At 52.8% G+C, this 17,760-nt stretch overlaps 5 protein-coding genes across 5 annotated transcripts; 4 read left to right on the top strand and 1 right to left on the bottom strand.

The window, feature by feature from the left end:
* Positions 1–2,251: 2,251 nt before the first annotated feature.
* LTHEOB_1683 (FAD binding domain containing protein) lies at positions 2,252–4,947 on the top strand (the record flags this gene model as incomplete). Its single annotated transcript, XM_035510411.1, has 5 exons — positions 2,252–2,553; positions 2,609–2,877; positions 2,939–3,309; positions 3,364–4,124; positions 4,176–4,947. The coding sequence occupies 5 exons, from the start codon at positions 2,252–2,254 to the stop codon at positions 4,945–4,947; spliced, it is 2,475 nt and encodes an 824-aa protein (XP_035366193.1).
* A 532-nt stretch (positions 4,948–5,479) lies between these two features.
* Positions 5,480–6,591, bottom strand: LTHEOB_1682 (Tam domain methyltransferase protein; the record flags this gene model as incomplete). Its single annotated transcript, XM_035510410.1, has 3 exons — positions 5,480–6,386; positions 6,443–6,480; positions 6,532–6,591. The coding sequence occupies 3 exons, from the start codon at positions 6,589–6,591 to the stop codon at positions 5,480–5,482; spliced, it is 1,005 nt and encodes a 334-aa protein (XP_035366192.1).
* Positions 6,592–8,110: 1,519 nt separating this feature from the next.
* LTHEOB_1681 (Glycoside hydrolase family 62) lies at positions 8,111–9,085 on the top strand (the record flags this gene model as incomplete). Its single annotated transcript, XM_035510409.1, has 1 exon — positions 8,111–9,085. One exon carries the CDS (start codon positions 8,111–8,113, stop codon positions 9,083–9,085), a length of 975 nt encoding a protein of 324 aa, XP_035366191.1.
* Positions 9,086–10,278: 1,193 nt separating this feature from the next.
* Positions 10,279–11,371, top strand: LTHEOB_1680 (Glycoside hydrolase family 10 protein; the record flags this gene model as incomplete). Its single annotated transcript, XM_035510408.1, has 3 exons — positions 10,279–10,725; positions 10,780–10,925; positions 10,990–11,371. The coding sequence occupies 3 exons, from the start codon at positions 10,279–10,281 to the stop codon at positions 11,369–11,371; spliced, it is 975 nt and encodes a 324-aa protein (XP_035366190.1).
* Positions 11,372–12,999: 1,628 nt separating this feature from the next.
* Positions 13,000–16,308, top strand: LTHEOB_1679 (Argonaute/Dicer protein PAZ; the record flags this gene model as incomplete). The annotated part of the gene is made up of 4 exons (XM_035510406.1): positions 13,000–13,256; positions 13,326–14,461; positions 14,512–14,759; positions 14,809–16,308. The coding sequence occupies 4 exons, from the start codon at positions 13,000–13,002 to the stop codon at positions 16,306–16,308; spliced, it is 3,141 nt and encodes a 1,046-aa protein (XP_035366189.1).
* Positions 16,309–17,760: the final 1,452 nt, after the last annotated feature.

The following is a 17,760-nucleotide window of genomic DNA, read 5'->3' as shown; positions in this document are numbered from 1 at the left end:
GCGCAAAATCATGTCGACAGCACGTGCATCTTTCGCGTTGATTGCGCTTAGGAACAGCTTTTGTGACAGCGCTCTTGCTGTGAGACCTTCCATAGATTGCATCAAGTGCAAGAACTGAACGCCAGATTGGTGCCTTAGATATTGGAAGGCAGTATCGATTGGAAGCCCATCAAGCCCTGAAAAGTTGTTTGCTGCAGAAAGGCTAAGGAGATCCATGTAAGCCATGCTCAATTGCTCGACGGAGGCTACATTGGATGGTTCAATCAGGTATGGCTGAAGTGCTGTCGAAGGTAGCAATGCTTTGAGCTCCGGCAGGATGATATTGTGGTGGCGTATGACCATGTCGTGATACGGCTCGAGGGCTACACTTTCGAAAGCAAGGTTTCCGGACAAAGACTGTGTGTATACTATTTTGAATGTAAGCCAAAAATGCGATTATTTCCACCAGCGGTTTCACCGAAAGAGTAACAAGTGACAAGTGAATATGAGCGGTTTGCATAGTTGGGCAGCGGTCCAAAACTCAGGTTAAAAGGACGGTAAGACTTACAATGCTCGTGCAATGACTTCTGAAATTTCACAAACGGTAAATCCTCAATCTCGGTCTCATATGAACGTTTTGGGGTAGGGCTGAGTACTGTATAGCCTTGTGGCAGCGGCGGTAACGGTCCTGAATGGATGATCAGCATTATGTTTTCTTATAATTCAGACATTACACACTGTTGCTGAATCTAGAGAATGGTGGAGAGTGTCTTCCACGAGAAATGCCTTTTTGGACCTTGGATGCATTGAGCAAGCGACCTCGCTGATAAACAAGGCTGCGTTTCCCCGTCGCTTCCCTTGCTCTTATGATCTTTGCGATAGCCCGCCATTCCTCTTCCGTTACATTCTTTTGAATTCCTTGTTCGGTGAAATATCTTTGGTATTGCGATGCACTTGACAAAAGTTAATCTGTCTCATATTTCTTCTCGTGTTCATTCATGCGTACCTCCTGGAAAATCCACGATTCCTGGTCATGAAGTCCATAACTTCACGCAGAGTCTTTTGGGATTCGATGTACAGGTGTACAATCTCATCATGATGCTGATGCCATGCAGGATCTTGGGTATTTCTTTTGGCTCGTCCAATCGGCATCGTGTTTGGAGTGATTCAGGAGAGGATTCGGTGGGACAGAAAAGGTGTATGCCGTGGACGAGGCTGAATTAAGTACATGAGCCCACACCAGCCTCGCTAAAATGCACGGCTCCTAACTCAGCTCGCTGATTCTTACTTCATTTGCAAGCTCGCGCTTGATTGGCTAGTGCCAAAAATTCCATGCAGTCCATGTCTTGGCACACATTGCGGAGAGAGCCAATAGTGTTGAGGACAGGGATCTGAAGCAGTGTGGCTTCGCCGCCCAGCCGCTGTGCATTGTGCAAACGATAGGCAGACATCGTGTCCTGACTTATTTCAGCCTTTTTGTATTGTATAAATTTTCGCTTCATGATGCCAGATTCACGAAAGATGACCGCCTCATACGGCGAGGAGTGTGTAGGATTCTCCATCGTTAAATGATCACGTACCCCTCGTATCTACCTCCTGTCTATTGTTGAAGCACGAAGAGCCGCACATAAACTTACAGGGGGTTATTTCAGCCGACGGCTAACGTGTATTTATTTTTCGCTCATCATGGGTAGTTGAAGCTATCGTCCGGACGTGAACGCATAATTAATTTATTCTACATTTACATCCGCATGATAGCTTCAACTACCTATACATGTTCCTTTTCATTAAAAGAAGACTTAAACCAGACTTACACTATATTCTAGGGTCCTGCTATTCTTCGCACAAGTTATCAGCTGCAGCACCATCCCTCTGTCCATGCCCAGAATAGAATGCCTATTTAGGTTTAGTTCCACCGCTAAATATACCATCTCCGCCAGTCCTGTGCCCTCCTTAAAATTTTGTTAACAGGTACCCTTCTGACCATAGTATTGAAAACCAGCAACTACTCAATAACAGTGTCGCTTTAATAGACACTTTCTCAAATCCTTTCTTCGATCCCATAATGATGGAAAGCAATCCAGGCTCCTGAGGCGGACCGAAATGGGCCCGTTACGGCCGAAGCGCTGGTGCACGCTCGCCAAGTTGACAACTGAAGATCTTCGGTCAGATTATCATCCCGAAGCATATCCATGTAGCATATGTTAAATGGAGGCTCGGTCGGTGTGGGAATGTGACCTTGGATATTAAGAAAAAGTCATCGGAAACCATCATGTCAGCTCAAGATTTTCGCGTCATCATTGTGGGAGGCAGTGTTGCAGGCCTGGCGCTAGCATTGATGCTCGAGAAGCATGGCATCAACTTCATCGTCCTGGAAGCATACCCATCGATTGCGCCTCAAGTCGGGGCCAGCATCGGCATACTGCCCAACGGCTTGCGCGTACTGGACCAACTTGGATGCTACGAGGACCTCCTCAAGAAGGCACAGTATCCCGTGAACACTGTCTCTCTGCGAGATTCCAGCGGGAAGCCCCTGATCCAAGTGCAAGATGTTGATTCACAGTCAATAGGACGGTATGTTCTCCTTCGAAGTTTGATTACTGGGCTAACGTAACGGACGAATGCATAGACATGGATACCCAATGATCTTTTTCCAGCGACGAATGTTGATTCAAATCCTCTACGACCATATCCAAAGGAAGAACAACGTGCTCACCTCGACGCGGGTGAAGTCGATCCATGAGGATGATCAAGGAGTTTCTGTTGAAACGCAGGATGGACGCACCTTTGCTGGCCACGTCGTAGTCGGCACCGACGGCGTGCACAGCGTTGTTAGGAAGGAAATATGGCGGACCGAGTCCGAGAGAGGGTTAGTCAAGAGACAAGTCCTCGAGGATGGTGAGTAACATTCCTAATCATTAGGTGGCCGAGTGAGCTAAGCAACTGTGTTCCTCTCAAGACATTCAAGCAAAGTACGGATGCATCTTTGGAATATCCACCGGCATCACCGGATTGCCCAAAGGCCTCCTCCAGTTCACAGCAGGCCAGCGCTCTTCAACCCTCACGGCATCTGGACCGGAAGACGATACATACTGGGCTCTCTTCTATGACCTTGGCGAGACTTACCACGGTGCGGGCTCTCCTCGATTAGGAAAAGCAGATGAGCATGATGTCATCGCGAAGCACCAGAACGACGCTGTCACCGAAAAGATGACATTGGCAGATTTGTATTCCAGGAAAACAGTTTCTGTCTGCACTCCGCTTCATGAGTATGTGGTGCAAGTGTGGCACAGTCAAAGGTCTATCGTTATCGGAGATGCTGCCCACAAGGTATGTGCAGCTTTGGAGGCCCATCCGATACCTTCACGCTAACAGTACCGGTAGTTCAACCCACTTACTGGGCAAGGTGGTAACTCGGCCATTGAAAGCGCTGCAGCGTTGACAAACGAGATTGTAAAACTACTTCAATCCTACGGTCCGAATTGTCTCCCTCCCGGAAAGGCTTTGCGGTCCGCCTTTGAAGCTGTTCAGTCCACACGTTCCCCCCGAGCCTCAACTTTGGTCAAATCATCCACGAGATTCCAAAAACTGACTGCGATGGAAACATCCATCCACAGAGCGATTCTCCACCATGTGCTTCCGCATTTCAGCCAGAATTTGATGATGCGCCTGCTTTTCCGTGCATACCCAGGGGCAGTGTCTCTGGACTCGCTGAAAATCCCGGAAAGGCCTCGGAGCATACCCTACGATGATGAAGTCAGCTTCAATACCAGTGCCAGGAGCAAAGCCACCTGGCTCACACCTCTCGCACTGCTTTTCGGTCTGTCTCTTCTGGGGGTAGCCCTTCTGCACAAAGTCAGCGCCATAAATGGCACATGGGACTTGGTAGCGGAAGCCGTCGCGACTGGATTCATACCAGAGGCTGGCCTCCCTCTCGAGTCCATCTCCTATCTCTCTGCCTTTCCTCGTATTGCGCGGCTATTCAGAACTCTTACCGCGATCTTCTTGGGCGTTGTGTCTGGCTCCACGAACAATGCCCATCCGATCCATGCATGCTATTTTCTGCTGTCATTCTTCCCTCCCATACTCCTAATGATGATGGCGGAAGCGCACAGGAAGAGCAATCGTGGATCACTACTGCAGAGGTATGGTAGCACTTCATCGTCATGTAGCAATCTGCTGACACCGTTGTACAGATCCTTTCTCTGGGTTGGCGCTGCCCAGCTTTTCGGTCTCGGCATCGTCCTGCCGCTCTATTTCGCCTTGTCTCTCTTCAACTCTCGACATGCGTCCAACTGGAGTCCAAACGCACATTCTGTCTCCATTACGAGCAGGACTGCGCTTCCAGCGTTGATCCTTGGCTACGTGGTTCCCTCCGTCTGGATGTTTGCTCTAGCCAACCACTCTCCGATGAAACAACCAGCCATTGCTTTCTGGCAGATCTCGCCAGTGATTGCCGTGGTCCTTGCTGACGCTTTCCATTTATCGAGTTCCGCAGGACGGTTGCTACAGAAGGGGAAGGACGATACATCCGGAGATGCCCTTCAATCACCAGGACGTTCCCGCAAGCTCCCAAGTCTCACCACCGCATACAATGCTATCGCCATCGCTTCTGCTCTGGTCCATGTTTTCACAGTCTCATTCCTCGCTTTCTCCTCCTCGCATTCGCTCTTCAAGATTTTTGTTCCTCAAAGGCCACTAGAACCAGTATCGACCATTGCAGACGGCATGTTCACCTTCCTCCAATCCGACCTACTCCTTTGCATTGCGGTTACGATGTTTTATTCAATCGTCACGCTTTCCAATATGCGCCACCACGGAGTGACCGGCACAACGCTTCCAACCAGCATAGCTTTGCTTGCAATTGGATACACTATGGTCGGCCCTGGAGCATCTACTGTTCTTCTTTGGAGATGGCGTGAGAAGGCTATCGGAAAAGCGAATGCTCAACATCAGAAACGCACTTGATTGTGTGGGGGGTCATCCAAACATCGAGATTGCAAAAACACAAGGAAGTATTTGTCAACCACTGTGTCCACTATTCGTTCTGTTTACTATCTTTTCGGCACTACGTTGTACATTTTTTTTTCTTTCTCCTCGCTTGGGTCTGTAATCATTTCGGGCATGAACTAAGTACGTGTGGAAGATCTAGAATCCATACATTAGGTGTAGAGATAAAGGGGATGCATTTAGTCAGTAAGCGACGTCGCTTTCAGCGAAAACTCTCAACTCTTCTCCTTCTGGATGTGTTGCGCACAGAATCAAATGAAAATCAAATAAAGAACATCGAGCGTTTACAGAGTTGCAAAAAGGCCAAAGAACATTCAACTGACAACAGGAATATGAAAAACTTGCCGATCACCACTGATCGCGGGTATGAAGTCCCAAACACAAACCGGCAAGAACGCTACACTTACACACTACTACCGGACAAGCCCTGCCCGCCACTCACCGTACCAAAAAAGCCCAGCTTACGCCATCCACTTTCAACAACAACGCTTTACTCATCCGCGCGCGGCTTCCGTCCAGTCACGACGCGCAGCGTGTTGTAACCGTGGAACTTTGTATTCTTCAAATCCTTCCGCGCCTCTGCGACAGCGACCTCCATCTCCTCGCGCGTCCAGCCCAGGATATCGACCAGCGTCCCGAGCGCGTAGGGCGCCAGCGCGTCCAGGTACTGCACGAGCTGGTAGCGGCCGATCTGCTTGATTTCCGGGTCCTTGGGCCAGGCGTTGAAGGGCAGCTTGAAGATCTGTTCCTGGACGTCGACGAAGCCGGCCTCCTGCATCCAGCGCTTCATATTCGCGGGGGCGTGCATGGTCATGCCGAGCTTGTCCATGGCGCTGCGGATCGTCTCCTGGAGCTTGTAGAGGGCGCAGGTGTCCGGGTAGGTGCCGTCGTCGGAGGTGCTGGTGGTGTCGGTTTCTTTCGCTTCGAGGAAGCCGCCGGGCTGCAGGTTGTCGAAGCACTGGCGCAGGAACTTGGGCCAGTCGGTGATGCAGGCGTTCATGTTGACGAAGTGGATCAGGTCGAACTTGTTCGAGTAGGTCCACTCCTCCTCGACGTTGTCGATGATGAACTTGAGGTTCGGCGGCACCCAGTTGGGCTGGATGGGGCTGATGTCGACGCCGACGACCTCGGCCGACGGGTAGGCGTCGGCGACGTCGATGGCCCAGATGCCGGTGCCGCAGCCGACGTCCATGATGCGCTGCGGGTTGGTGATGGGGGCCAGGATGAGGCGGCCGCCCAGCAGCATACCGTAGATGTGGTGGATCAGGTCGCTGCGGTCACATTCGGCCTCGTCGTTGGGTAGGAAATACTTGGAGCCCTTGTAGGCGCTGTAGCGGCGGCCATTCTTGTACTCGTAGTTCAGGATGGAAGAGGTGAGGGAAGTGAGGTCGCTGCGGCTGTTCGGCGGCGTTAGCAGGATGCAAGCGGTGCAGGGATGTTGATGGGCGCATACCCGTCGTCGCTGCCGAAAGCCGAGTCTGTCTCATCGGTCTGTGCAAAGTTAGGTCAGGGGGCGTGATGGCCGCAGGGGAGGTGACGCACATCGGGCTCGATGACGGCACCGCCAGTGTGGGTTGCAGGGGCTGGGGGATCTTGACACATGGTGGATGCGCGTGTGTTGGTGTGAAGAAAATTTGGGGAACGTTGAAGTGCAGTGCGGGGGAGCGACGGAGAGAAAGGAATGGAGTTTAAGGCGCCGGCGGACGGAGCAAGCGCCTATGTTGGTGAATACGGCCGACGCTGAGGATGGTTTCGGCATGAGCGATGGGCTGATCTGTGATCTCCACCGTTTAGCTACGGCCGGGCCGGACAACTCCCGCCCGTTCTGTTCCAACTGGAAAACCGTCCGCTGTATGTAGCGTGCATCTCGTTGACAGCTCATGGCGCGCTGGCTGAGCAGTTGTTCTTGTAGGTCTTGTACAATGTTTGTGCGCCCAAGTCCCCAGGGGAAAGCGACCGGAAGGGCAGGTGTGAGGCGTTAAGTCCTTAACTCCGGCCGGCTGCGGCGCGCTATCACTCCCACGTGGCTGAGAACGCCCGGACCCTGAAGATAGAATAAATAGCACAGTACGGAAAGTTCCATGCAATAGATCATGGGAGTCTCCAAAATCCAGAGGCTCGCAAATATATGCCTTTAGCACAAGTCGAAACTACCTGCTTCCGCCAAAGCCCCGTCTCCGAGCTAGATCACCAAGGTAAGCGTTTTCGCTAGTTTGCCGCGGCTGCATCATGCCAGAAACCTCGTCCAACGCACATCAATCAGAGATCCGGTCTAATTAGACCTTGATATGAAATGCTCCGACAAAAACATTCTCTACATTGTATCATCAGGACGTATCCGCTCCAGCTATGAGAGCCGTAGTACCTAAATGGAAATACTAACATACATAAAAATGGACCTCTGATCACTTACCTCCTGAGCCGGTTCAATCCACCGGCACGTCTACCGGAACTTCCACTGGACACCTTTTCAGGCTTTTCACCTTCTCCATCAGTAGATGAATAGTCTAGTTTTCTCACTCACTCACACCCCTACCAGTCATAAAACTACAGTGAACGTGCCGGTGGGCGTGCCGGTGGATGTGCCGGTGGATCGCGCTGGCTCAGGAAATATTTACAAACGTATCAATCGTAAATGTCAATCTGAGTGACGAAACGGTTATATTGGATGGACAAATATGCGTGAAGTCACATTGCATCCATAAACTTCTCTATCTACTTTCAGCCTTCGTATTCAATTAAACGATGTAACATCCGATTAGAAAAGAAAATGGTGTTTCTCATGCGTCGGCCCAGTGTAGAACATATAGTAGTATAGCCAAGGTTGGTGAAGAATACGCTATACGCCGTCCCCGGCTAATTTAAGTGGTGCGGGGCGGGCGTTTTAACCATTGCACGGACGTTTCGTTTCCACTTAAGGCACAATGCGAAACAACTACGGTCGCGCCCATTGGTGGGTTCCATAGGGATGAAGCTTACCATGAGGAGAGATTCTCGAGTATGCACGATAGACTCGATTCCTCGTAAACGATAATCATGAAGTATAAAACCTCGCCTTCATTCTCAGTTTAACACCCCAGTCCGCCTCATACCTCTCTTTCTACCTATTTGAACAGAAATAATGAAGCTTTCTGCAACCAACACTGGCCTCGCCGTATTCTTCGCATCTGTGGCCGATGCAGCATGCTCTCTTCCTTCCTCGTACCAATGGTCATCGACTGACGCCCTGGCCGAGCCGAAGAGCGGATGGGCCGCGCTCAAAGACTTCACCAACGTCGTATACCAGGACAAGCATCTTGTCTATGGCTCATCAGCCGGCTCGTCCGGCTACGGCTCAATGAATTTCGGCCTCTTCTCTGACTGGTCTGAGATGGGCTCAGCGAGCCAGACTGCCATGACTTCGAGCGCTGTTGCGCCCACGCTCTTCTACTTCGAGCCCAAGAATGTCTGGATTCTGGCCCATCAGTGGGGCCCGACCACCTTTTCCTACCGGACCTCCAGTGATCCCACTGATGCAAACAGCTGGTCATCGGCGCAGCCCCTCTTCTCTGGCAAGATCTCCGACTCCAGCACCGGCGCCATTGACCAGACTGTCATCGGCGACAGCGAGAACATGTACCTGTTCTTCGCTGGTGACAACGGAAAAATCTACCGCGCCAGCATGCCCATCGGCAACTTCCCGGGCGACTTCGGAACCTCTTCAACCATCATTATGAGCGACACGACCGCCAACCTGTTCGAAGCCGTGCAGGTCTACAAGTTGGACGGCCTGAACCAATACCTCATGATTGTCGAGGCCCAAGGCGCCAACGGCCGGTACTTCCGCTCCTTCACGGCCAGCAGCCTTGACGGCGAGTGGACCGCGCAGGCTGCCACCGAGAGCAACCCCTTCGCTGGCAAGGCCAACAGCGGTGCCACCTGGACAAATGACATCTCTCACGGCGATCTGGTCCGCACCAACCCGGACCAGACCTTCACTGTTGATCCCTGCAACTTGCAGCTCCTCTACCAGGGACGCGATCCCAACACCAACACCGACTACGACCTGTTGCCTTACCGTCCCGGCGTGCTCACTTTGCAGAACCCCGGTTCTTAATTGGACGAGAATGTTGTAGCCCACTTGCGATGGACAGGAATTGAGAGGAATCAAGGAGTTGCTGTCTATGTAGTTAGGATCCGTATTTCTGTGCATTATCATGCTGCTTCAGAAGATTAAGCATTCCAATAGTACCTGTGTTCTGTCCCTGGTTTTCACTTCTTCGTTGTCAACGTAGTGATGATCCATATTGTGACTGTCTTGTGTCGTAAATGGCGAAATCCCAAATATCAGCAGAATAGTTACGTATTTGCGGGGCTCAAGCACACGTCATCTCTTTCGACCGCCTGTCTGCTTGCTGGTGTAACGTGGATAATTCCGCAGCATCTTGCAGCATCGGAAAAATATGCGGATTCTCGTTGCCGCCTCGCCTGTCGCGCAAAGATGTTAGATTGGCGGAACAGCTACCCGTACATGACAACCCCGGCCCGATCTCCACAATGCATCCGAGAGCCGTACTATGTCACGCGTTTTTCCTCCTGGATTGCAAGCATCCACCACCCACAATTCTTCGGCCAGCGTCTGAAGCGACGTCTCTTCTGTTCGAAACGTACGCCACGATTTAGCAACAATCAAAATGTAAGGAATGAAACAAATCCATACGTCATTGGACGCAATGTGCTTTTGCGCATGTCCTGGATGAATGCAGCTCCCTGAAACTCCCTCCCGATGATCCGTTTTGCCGACTACATCCTGGCCGTAAACAATGCACGCCCCCGCACACGCCCCTGACAGTGTTTCCACTATTACTCAAAAGGGAGAAAGTCCCTGTTGTCAATCCTGAATTTACACATAATATGCTGATTTTTGAGATGTCGATCACAGTAGTATCTTAGGCAAATCAGAGAACTGTACCTGCCCACTAAATTTACTCGCGGATGAACGCTGATCACGTTTGTTGTAGCCGCCACGTTTATCCGGCCACTTTGCTATTTATCCATTAATTAACAGAGTGTTTTGAATCCAGAGTAGGGGGTTGTCAAAATTGTTTGGGAGCTAGCAACGAATCAGCGATGACCGTATAACGTATTCTGTTCCTGAAACACGCTCTCACCAATGCAGTGACTTTTGTTTCATGGGTGGCCCGGCTTTCACTGTCTCGCTTCGGGTGAGGGGGGGAAAGTATAAATATTAAACACTTCGCTCGGCATTCATTTCTACAGCACATTAACAGCTCCGAACTTTCCAAAACAATGCACGGCTCCACTCCTCTCGTTCTCCTCAGCGCCGTCCCGGCCGCTTTCGCCGTGGCCGTCCCACGGCAGGCTGCAACGAGCATCAATGATCTCTTCGTCGCCAAAGGCAAGAAATACTTCGGCACCTGCACCGACCAGGGTCTGCTGAGCAGCGGCCAGAGCGCCGCCGTCATTCAGGCCGACTTCGGCCAAGTGACGCCAGAGAACAGCATGAAGTGGGACAGCATTGAGCCGTCGCAGGGCAACTTCAACTTCGACGGCGCCGACTATCTCGTCGACTGGGCCACGACCAACAGCAAGCTCGTCCGCGGCCACACCACCGTCTGGCACTCGCAGCTTCCGTCGTGGGTCAGCAGCATCACGGACAAGGACACCTTGACCGAGGTCGTGCAGAACCATGTGACGACGGAGATTGGCCGGTACGCCGGGAAGATTTACGCTTGGGTACGTGGCCAATTTCAGATCAATCCCTACAGACACTGACACGCCATTCCGCAGGACGTCGTGAACGAAATCTTCAACGAAGACGGCACCCTTCGTTCCTCCGTCTTCTACAACGTCCTCGGCGAAGACTTCGTCCGCATCGCCTTCGAGGCCGCGCGCGCCGCCGACCCGGCCGCAAAGCTCTACATCAATGACTACAAGTACGTACCTCCTCCCCCCATCCCCCCTTCCTCCACACACACCCCACTAACCCGCACGCAACAGCCTCGACAGCGCCACCTACGCCAAAACAACCGGCCTGATCAGCAAAGTCAAAGAGTGGATCGCCGCGGGCGTCCCCATCGACGGCATCGGCTCGCAGTCGCACCTGTCGGCGGGCGGCGCGGGCGGCACCGCGGCCGCCATGCAGGCGCTGTGCGCGGCGGCGTCCGAGTGCGCCATCACCGAGCTCGACATCGCCGGCGCGGCGGCGGCCGACTACGTCCAAGCCACGCAGGCCTGCCTGGATGTTGAGAATTGTGTTGGTATTACGGTGTGGGGTGTGAGTGACACCAACAGTTGGAGGGCGGATAGCACGCCGCTGCTGTTTGATTCGTCGTTTCAGCCGAAGGCGGCGTATGATGCGATTGTTGAGGCGTTGTCTTGAGGGGGTTGGGATCGGAGGTCTGTTGGGTCTTTCGTGTTGTAATACTTAGCTACACACGTTCAATGTATGAGGCCTTCCGAGGCTTATCTTTCAGATCTTGAACCCAGTTGCTAAAGTGAAGAGCACTCATGCATGATAAGAAGAGAATGTTGACTTGTTAGTTGGCGTGTTCTGGCCAATCAGAACCTCCGCACGCCGCATTTACCCGGCTGGCACCGAGGATGACGTTGTGGGTTTATGGGCTCATGATGGGTGTTATTCTCTTTCGCTTCCGGGGCTTGTAGAAGATTCCAAGAGATGTAATGGGATGGAGTATAGTCAAGTGCTGTTACTACTATGATTTATTTTGGTTTTGGTTGGGGGTTAGAGCTTCTGTATGTGGTTGAGGCTCTGCTCCGTTCCTGGGATTGGATGTGAAGTTGCCCGATATTTCCTATTTAGGTCACAAAGATACCCGAGTTTTTCTGTTTAATAAGAAACATATGTGATCAGTTCTTGGGCTGTCAGTCTAGTTTCAATCACATTTTGTCCGATCGTATTTTTTTTAATCCATTGGAAGGCAGCATTCGACACCAGCTTGGATGTGCTGAGAGATGATCCACAGTCCCTTAAAATCATTCGCCGCATCCTACTAAGGTCAGTACTATCATCTACGTATAGTCGTATCTTAGAACTTACGTAGCCAACATGGAATCCTGATTGCGCTTCCCAGAAGAGAAGATTTCTCACCCCAGAAAAGAGTTGAACCGGCCGTCTTCGAACCTCTCTACAGAAGCATTGTAGAGTTCCATTACTGTGATTGCTATTTAGATTGAGACCCAACAGATTCGGCGTGATTAAGTATTCTTTAACTGCAGTGTCTTCCCTTCACACATGGTTGTCAGGCGATGGATATTTGCCTTGGTGTTTCCTCTCCTCACGAGGTCATCCACAGCCGGAGCCGTTGCATGGCGATATCGCATGACAATTGCAAGCGAGATCTCTGCATAAACTGAAACGTATGTGATGCAATTGTGAGCTGGAATTAGCGCGTTGTTGCCTAATTATCCTTGCTGCATCTGCACATGTGATTGGTAGAGTTTGAGAAAAAGCAAGATGCAACAACACCAAGCAAATGTGATGATGTCGAACCATCACAAACACCTCACAATAAAAATCAGACGGACAACATAAATGAAGTGTGAATAGCGACAAAGAATAGGTGGAACGCTTGCCGAGACTGGTCATCTCCGGGTGTTCTTCAGGTGGTGATGTTTGGGGCCTAGACCCTGCGCAATGGAATTGGCTTCACATCAGTCAATCATCGAACATGGGGGGTTATACAGGTGCATCGAAACTTCTGGTAGAAACACGTCATGGTGTATTATATGTGAGCAATCACAAGGCTGAGCGATGCACTCAAATAGCAGGCACGGCTGAGAGTGGCCCGTTCGCCCAGCCTTGCTCAGGAACTTTAGGCCTCAGGCTCCCACTGACTCAAGCGCCTTGTCATAGTTGCACAGCGCCCTCCAACTTTTCCTTCTCTTTCCACCCCGCTCTTGCGGCCAGACGAACCAATCCATCCATTTCTATCTTCATACTCGCTCCAGAGACCGTGCTCATCGCTCACTTTGCCATATTTGGACACCATGTCAGCCCGAGGCGGCAGAGGAGCTCCGCGCGGTGGTGGCCGCGGTCGGGGAGGATTCCCCGGCCACGAACGCGGAGGTTACGGCGGCGGCGGCGGGCCGCCCCATCGCGGCGGCGGCGATCGTGGCGGCTTTCGCGGAGGTGGCGATCGCGGCGGCGGCTTTCGTGGAGGCGGCGACCGGGGAGGATTCCGCGGCGGACGCGGCGGCGGCGGAGGGGGCAGAGGCGGCTTCCAGCAAGGCGTCCAGATCTATACGTGAGTCGTTCGTCGATGGTTGCATACCCCCGCGTGATGACGCGCTAACCACGACACGCATCACTCCAGGCAGCCCGGCACCGCCATTCCCGCCCCCAACGCTCGTGTCACGGCGGCTGAAGAAGCCATCCAGAAGGCTGCTACAGGGACCCAAGCTCTCGCTAACCTGTCGCTGGGTGACAGGTTCCCTAGCCGCCCCGGCTTTGGGACCAGAGGTACGCCTGTCACCCTGTGGGCCAACTACTACGAATTAGTGCCGCCCAAGGACCTCTTACTCCATCGCTATGATATTGCTATCGCTCCAGAGGCCAAGGGAAAGAAGCACAACCAGCTTGTGCGGCTGATGCTCGATACGCCTGACCTGGGTCCCTTCAAGCCCGACCTCGTCTCGGACTTCAAGTCGACCCTCATCTCGCGGAAGAAGCTGGATCGAGATGAGATTACCCTCAGCATCCAGTACCGTGCTGAGGATGAAGATGAACCGCTTCCGAACGCCCAGATGTACCGCATCCGCGTCAAATTCACAAACACTCTCAGCGTCTCTGAGCTGATGGATTACTTAACCTCCTCCAACATGGGCACCCGCTACCCGGATGAGCAGCCCATTACTCAGGCCTTCAATATCTTCATGAACCACCACGCCAAGGTTTCGGACGAAGTGGCCGCCATTGGAAAGAACAAAGCCTTCTCCATGGGCGCGAACAAGTTTGAACTTGGATTCGGCCTGGACGCCATGAGAGGTTTCTTTTCCAGTGTTCGCATGGCAACCTGCCGGGTGCTGGTCAATGTCAATGTCAGCTATGGTGCCTTCTACCAGGACATTCCACTGGACCGCCTCATGATCAAGTACGGCGCCGGCAACAAGCTCCGACTGGAGAAATTCGTCAAAAAGTTGAAAATCAGAACTACGCACCTCCCGGAGAAGAAGAACAAGTCAGGCAAAGTCATTCTCAGGGTCAAGACTATTGTTGCGTTCGCCAACAAGTATGATGGCCGCAACTTGGAGCACCCACCGAGGGTGAGGGCTTACGGCGCCGGTCCGAAAGACGTCGAGTTCTGGATGGACAGTGCGCCACAACAGACATCTGCAGGCTCAGGCAAGGGCAAAGGAAAGGGCAAAGGCAAAGCCGCCGGCCCGGCGAAGCCACAGCCCGAGGCTGCGTCTGGTGGTCGCTACATCAGCGTTTATGATTTCTTCGTCACGGGTAAGTGACTTCTTACAGAATAAAGTAGCCATCACGCTAACGGCAAGCAGCATACGGCAGGCGCATTGCCGATCCCTCACTCCCAGTTGTCAACGTTGGAACGAGGGATCACCCTTCATACCTTCCTCCCGAGGTTGGTGTAGTGATGCCCGCTCAGCCGGCAAAAGCCAAGCTGGATGCAGAGCAGACGGCGCAAATGATCAAGTGTGCGGTGCGTCGACCGTGGGAGAACGCTACTTCCATTGTCAACGAAGGATATCAGACTGTTGGACTCAACAAGGAAGGAAATCTGCAGCTGGTAAGTTTCCCTATGTAGGCTCTGTTCCTCCTTCCTAACGCTCGGCCAGGCCCAATTCGGCATTTCAGTCCCTAAATCCTTGATCACGGTCCAGGGACGCATCCTCAATGAGCCCAAGGTCGTCTACAAGCAAAATAAACCCGCGCAGATGCGCGGTGGATCTTGGAACTTGCTCGACGTGCAGTTCCACACGCCGGGAACGGCTCTGAAGAAGTGGTCCTGGCTCCTACTCTCCATGCCGGGCTATCCGGATAACACGAGTGTGGCGGATTTGCAGCCGCTCATCACCAACTTCTATAAAACCCTCCAGAAGACCGGCGTTCCTGTCGATGCTCCGATGCCTGGCAAGGGACTCTACATCCAAGGCGAAGATGACCCACAGCTGGACGCCATGTTCTCGCGCGCCTCGCAGGGTCTCGACCTCCTTTTCGTCATCTTCCCTGGCTTCAACAAAAAGCTGCCGGTCTACAACCGCATCAAGCGCCTCGGGGACTGCAAGTACGGCATACACACCATCTGCGCCGACGGCTCCAAATTCACCAAAGAGCGCGGCCAAGATCAGTATTTCCGTAACGTCGCACTCAAGTTCAATCTCAAGCTCGGCGGCGTCAATCACACTGTCTCCAACATCGCGCCGCTACTTGACATGGCCACCACCATGGTCGTCGGTATCGACGTCACGCACCCGTCTCCGGACTCCAGCAGCGCTGCGCCCAGCATCGCCGCCATGGTCGCCAGCGTCGACGCGCGCCTCGGCCAATGGCCCGCCACTCTCTCCGTCCAACAGTCTGCCCGGCAGGAGATGGTCTCGTCGCTCACCACGATGCTCATCTCGCGCCTCCGCCTCTGGCAAACCAAGGGCAAGAACGCCTCGCTCCCCGAGAACATCCTCGTCTACCGCGACGGCGTCTCCGAGGGCCAATACAACCTCGTCATGCAAGAGGAAATCCCCCAGCTCCGCGAAGCCTGCCGCCAGCTGTACCCGCCCGCGCAGACGGCAAAGGGCCTCCCGCGCCTCGCCGTCGTCATCGTCGGCAAGCGCCACCACACGCGCTTCTACCCCACCGCCGAGGCGCACGCAGACAAAAATTCAAACACCAAGCCCGGCACCGTCGTCGACCGCGGCGTCACCCAGGCCGCCCAATGGGACTTTTACCTCCAGCCCCACGTCGCCCTCCAGGGCACGGCTCGCCCCGCTCACTACTTTGTGGTGCTTGACGAGATCTTCCGCGCTCGCTACGGCGGCGGTGGTGGTGCAGGAAAGAAGCCGCTGCCGCCTGGATGCAGGAACGTTAGCGATGTCCTTGAGGAGCTGACGCTCGCGCTGTGTTACCTCTTCGGCCGCGCGACGAAGGCGGTTAGCTACTGCCCGCCGGCGTATTATGCGGATATCGCGTGTGAGCGTGGGCGCGCGTATCTGAGTGATGTGTTTGAGGCGAGTTCGGCCGGGTCGGTGACGGATGCTGGTGGGCAGGGTGGTGCCCCCGGGGTTAGGGAGGAGGATATTAGGGTGCATGAGAAGTTGAGGGATTCGATGTTTTATATGTGAGTGTGGGAGATGGATGGGGGTGACTTTGGTGGAGGGAGGGGGAGGGATTGAGATTTGAGGTCAAGATTGATATTGGTGTATTTGGGGTTTGATGGTTTGGATTTCATTATTTCTTGGGTAGGCAGGTTACGAGTTAATGACTTTGGACTATGGGTGTGCACGTGATGCTGTGGTGATTGTGTCTGCTGTGCTGTGAATTTCGCCGGGGAGGAGGCAGTATAAAAGAGAGACTGGAATACGAAACATTCGTTGAACTACGGATTGGACTCAGTCAAGACCTTAAGCCAAAATACAGGACATCATACTTTCTTGGGAAGGTTTTTGTTTGCGAGGTGGAAACCTTCATGTTTGTTTCGTTCTCTACTCTGGACTTCGCTTTCATCAAAACCAGTTTCAGAGGTGAGTCAAATTCATTCATCGATGAAGCATCGCAGCATCATAACATTTTGATGGAGCTCCACAAGATCCGGAGTCGTGACAGGTAGGCCTACCGAGCCGCATACTCGGGTAGGAAAGCAAAGGGAACGACGCGAGAGGCACGAAAGTGTACCGAGCGTTGACTTTTGTTCCCATCTAAACTGAGATATGACATGTACTGGACGATGAGTTCAAGCTGGATAAGCCTTTGATTTATAGCCTCACAACCTTGTCAGGTACACTACGTGTGCGTATCAACACTGCGGGCCGTACATACGCACGCGCTCATTCCACCTTTGATCGGGCCATGGTCAGTTGGTAACTTGGGCGGCGACGTCATCTGCTCAGCTGGTGAGCGAAGAACATCCGGGATCGATCTCTTCCCGCCCTTTAAAAGCACGGGGTGGTGGCCAGCAGCGATTTTCTTCTTCGTGTAGCTCTTGTACTTCTATTTTTTTTTTAAAAGAGTATATGGTCGATGGATAAAACGGGAACTGGCTTGGGTGTGGGGATTACACGAACATACGTTTTCGTAGGTCTGTTCCACTGGTAGAATGTTGACGCATCATTCCTGGTTGATGATGCTCGTCTACATTCATGGTTCATGATGCAGTGCGTGTTTATCTATGCCTAATGGAACATTGGGATTTCCAACGACTGTGTGTGGGAGAGTAGGGTGAAGTGACAGGCACAGAGAAAACAAACGACTCAAGTAGTGAGGACGAAGACTAGACGAGGACTATTAAAGAAATGCCCTCATCCAAGCTTCCCTGCAAGCAGCGCTGCTTTTTTGATCGTGTAAGGTAAGTTATTTGCTTCAATATGAGTTAGTGTTCATGGGGCATGATAAGTCTCGATGACGAAGACGTCCGGTGCGCTCGCGTCCACCTGAACGCTCAGCCATCAGGCACATACGCACGGGCGCCTTCCCCCAACCCGCATGCATAGGTGATGCCGCTGCACAGTATCCGCAAGCCAGCGGACCGCGATACTCGGTATGCATGCACAGCCCGTGCCCGCCGGTCAGCAGCTGAG

The sequence above is a fragment of the Lasiodiplodia theobromae genome (assembly GCF_012971845.1).
Source record: "Lasiodiplodia theobromae strain AM2As chromosome Unknown scaffold_4, whole genome shotgun sequence".
NCBI lineage: Eukaryota > Fungi > Ascomycota > Dothideomycetes > Botryosphaeriales > Botryosphaeriaceae > Lasiodiplodia > Lasiodiplodia theobromae.
Note: the sequence above shows the minus strand (reverse complement) of the source record. Positions and strands in the feature narration are given on the sequence as shown.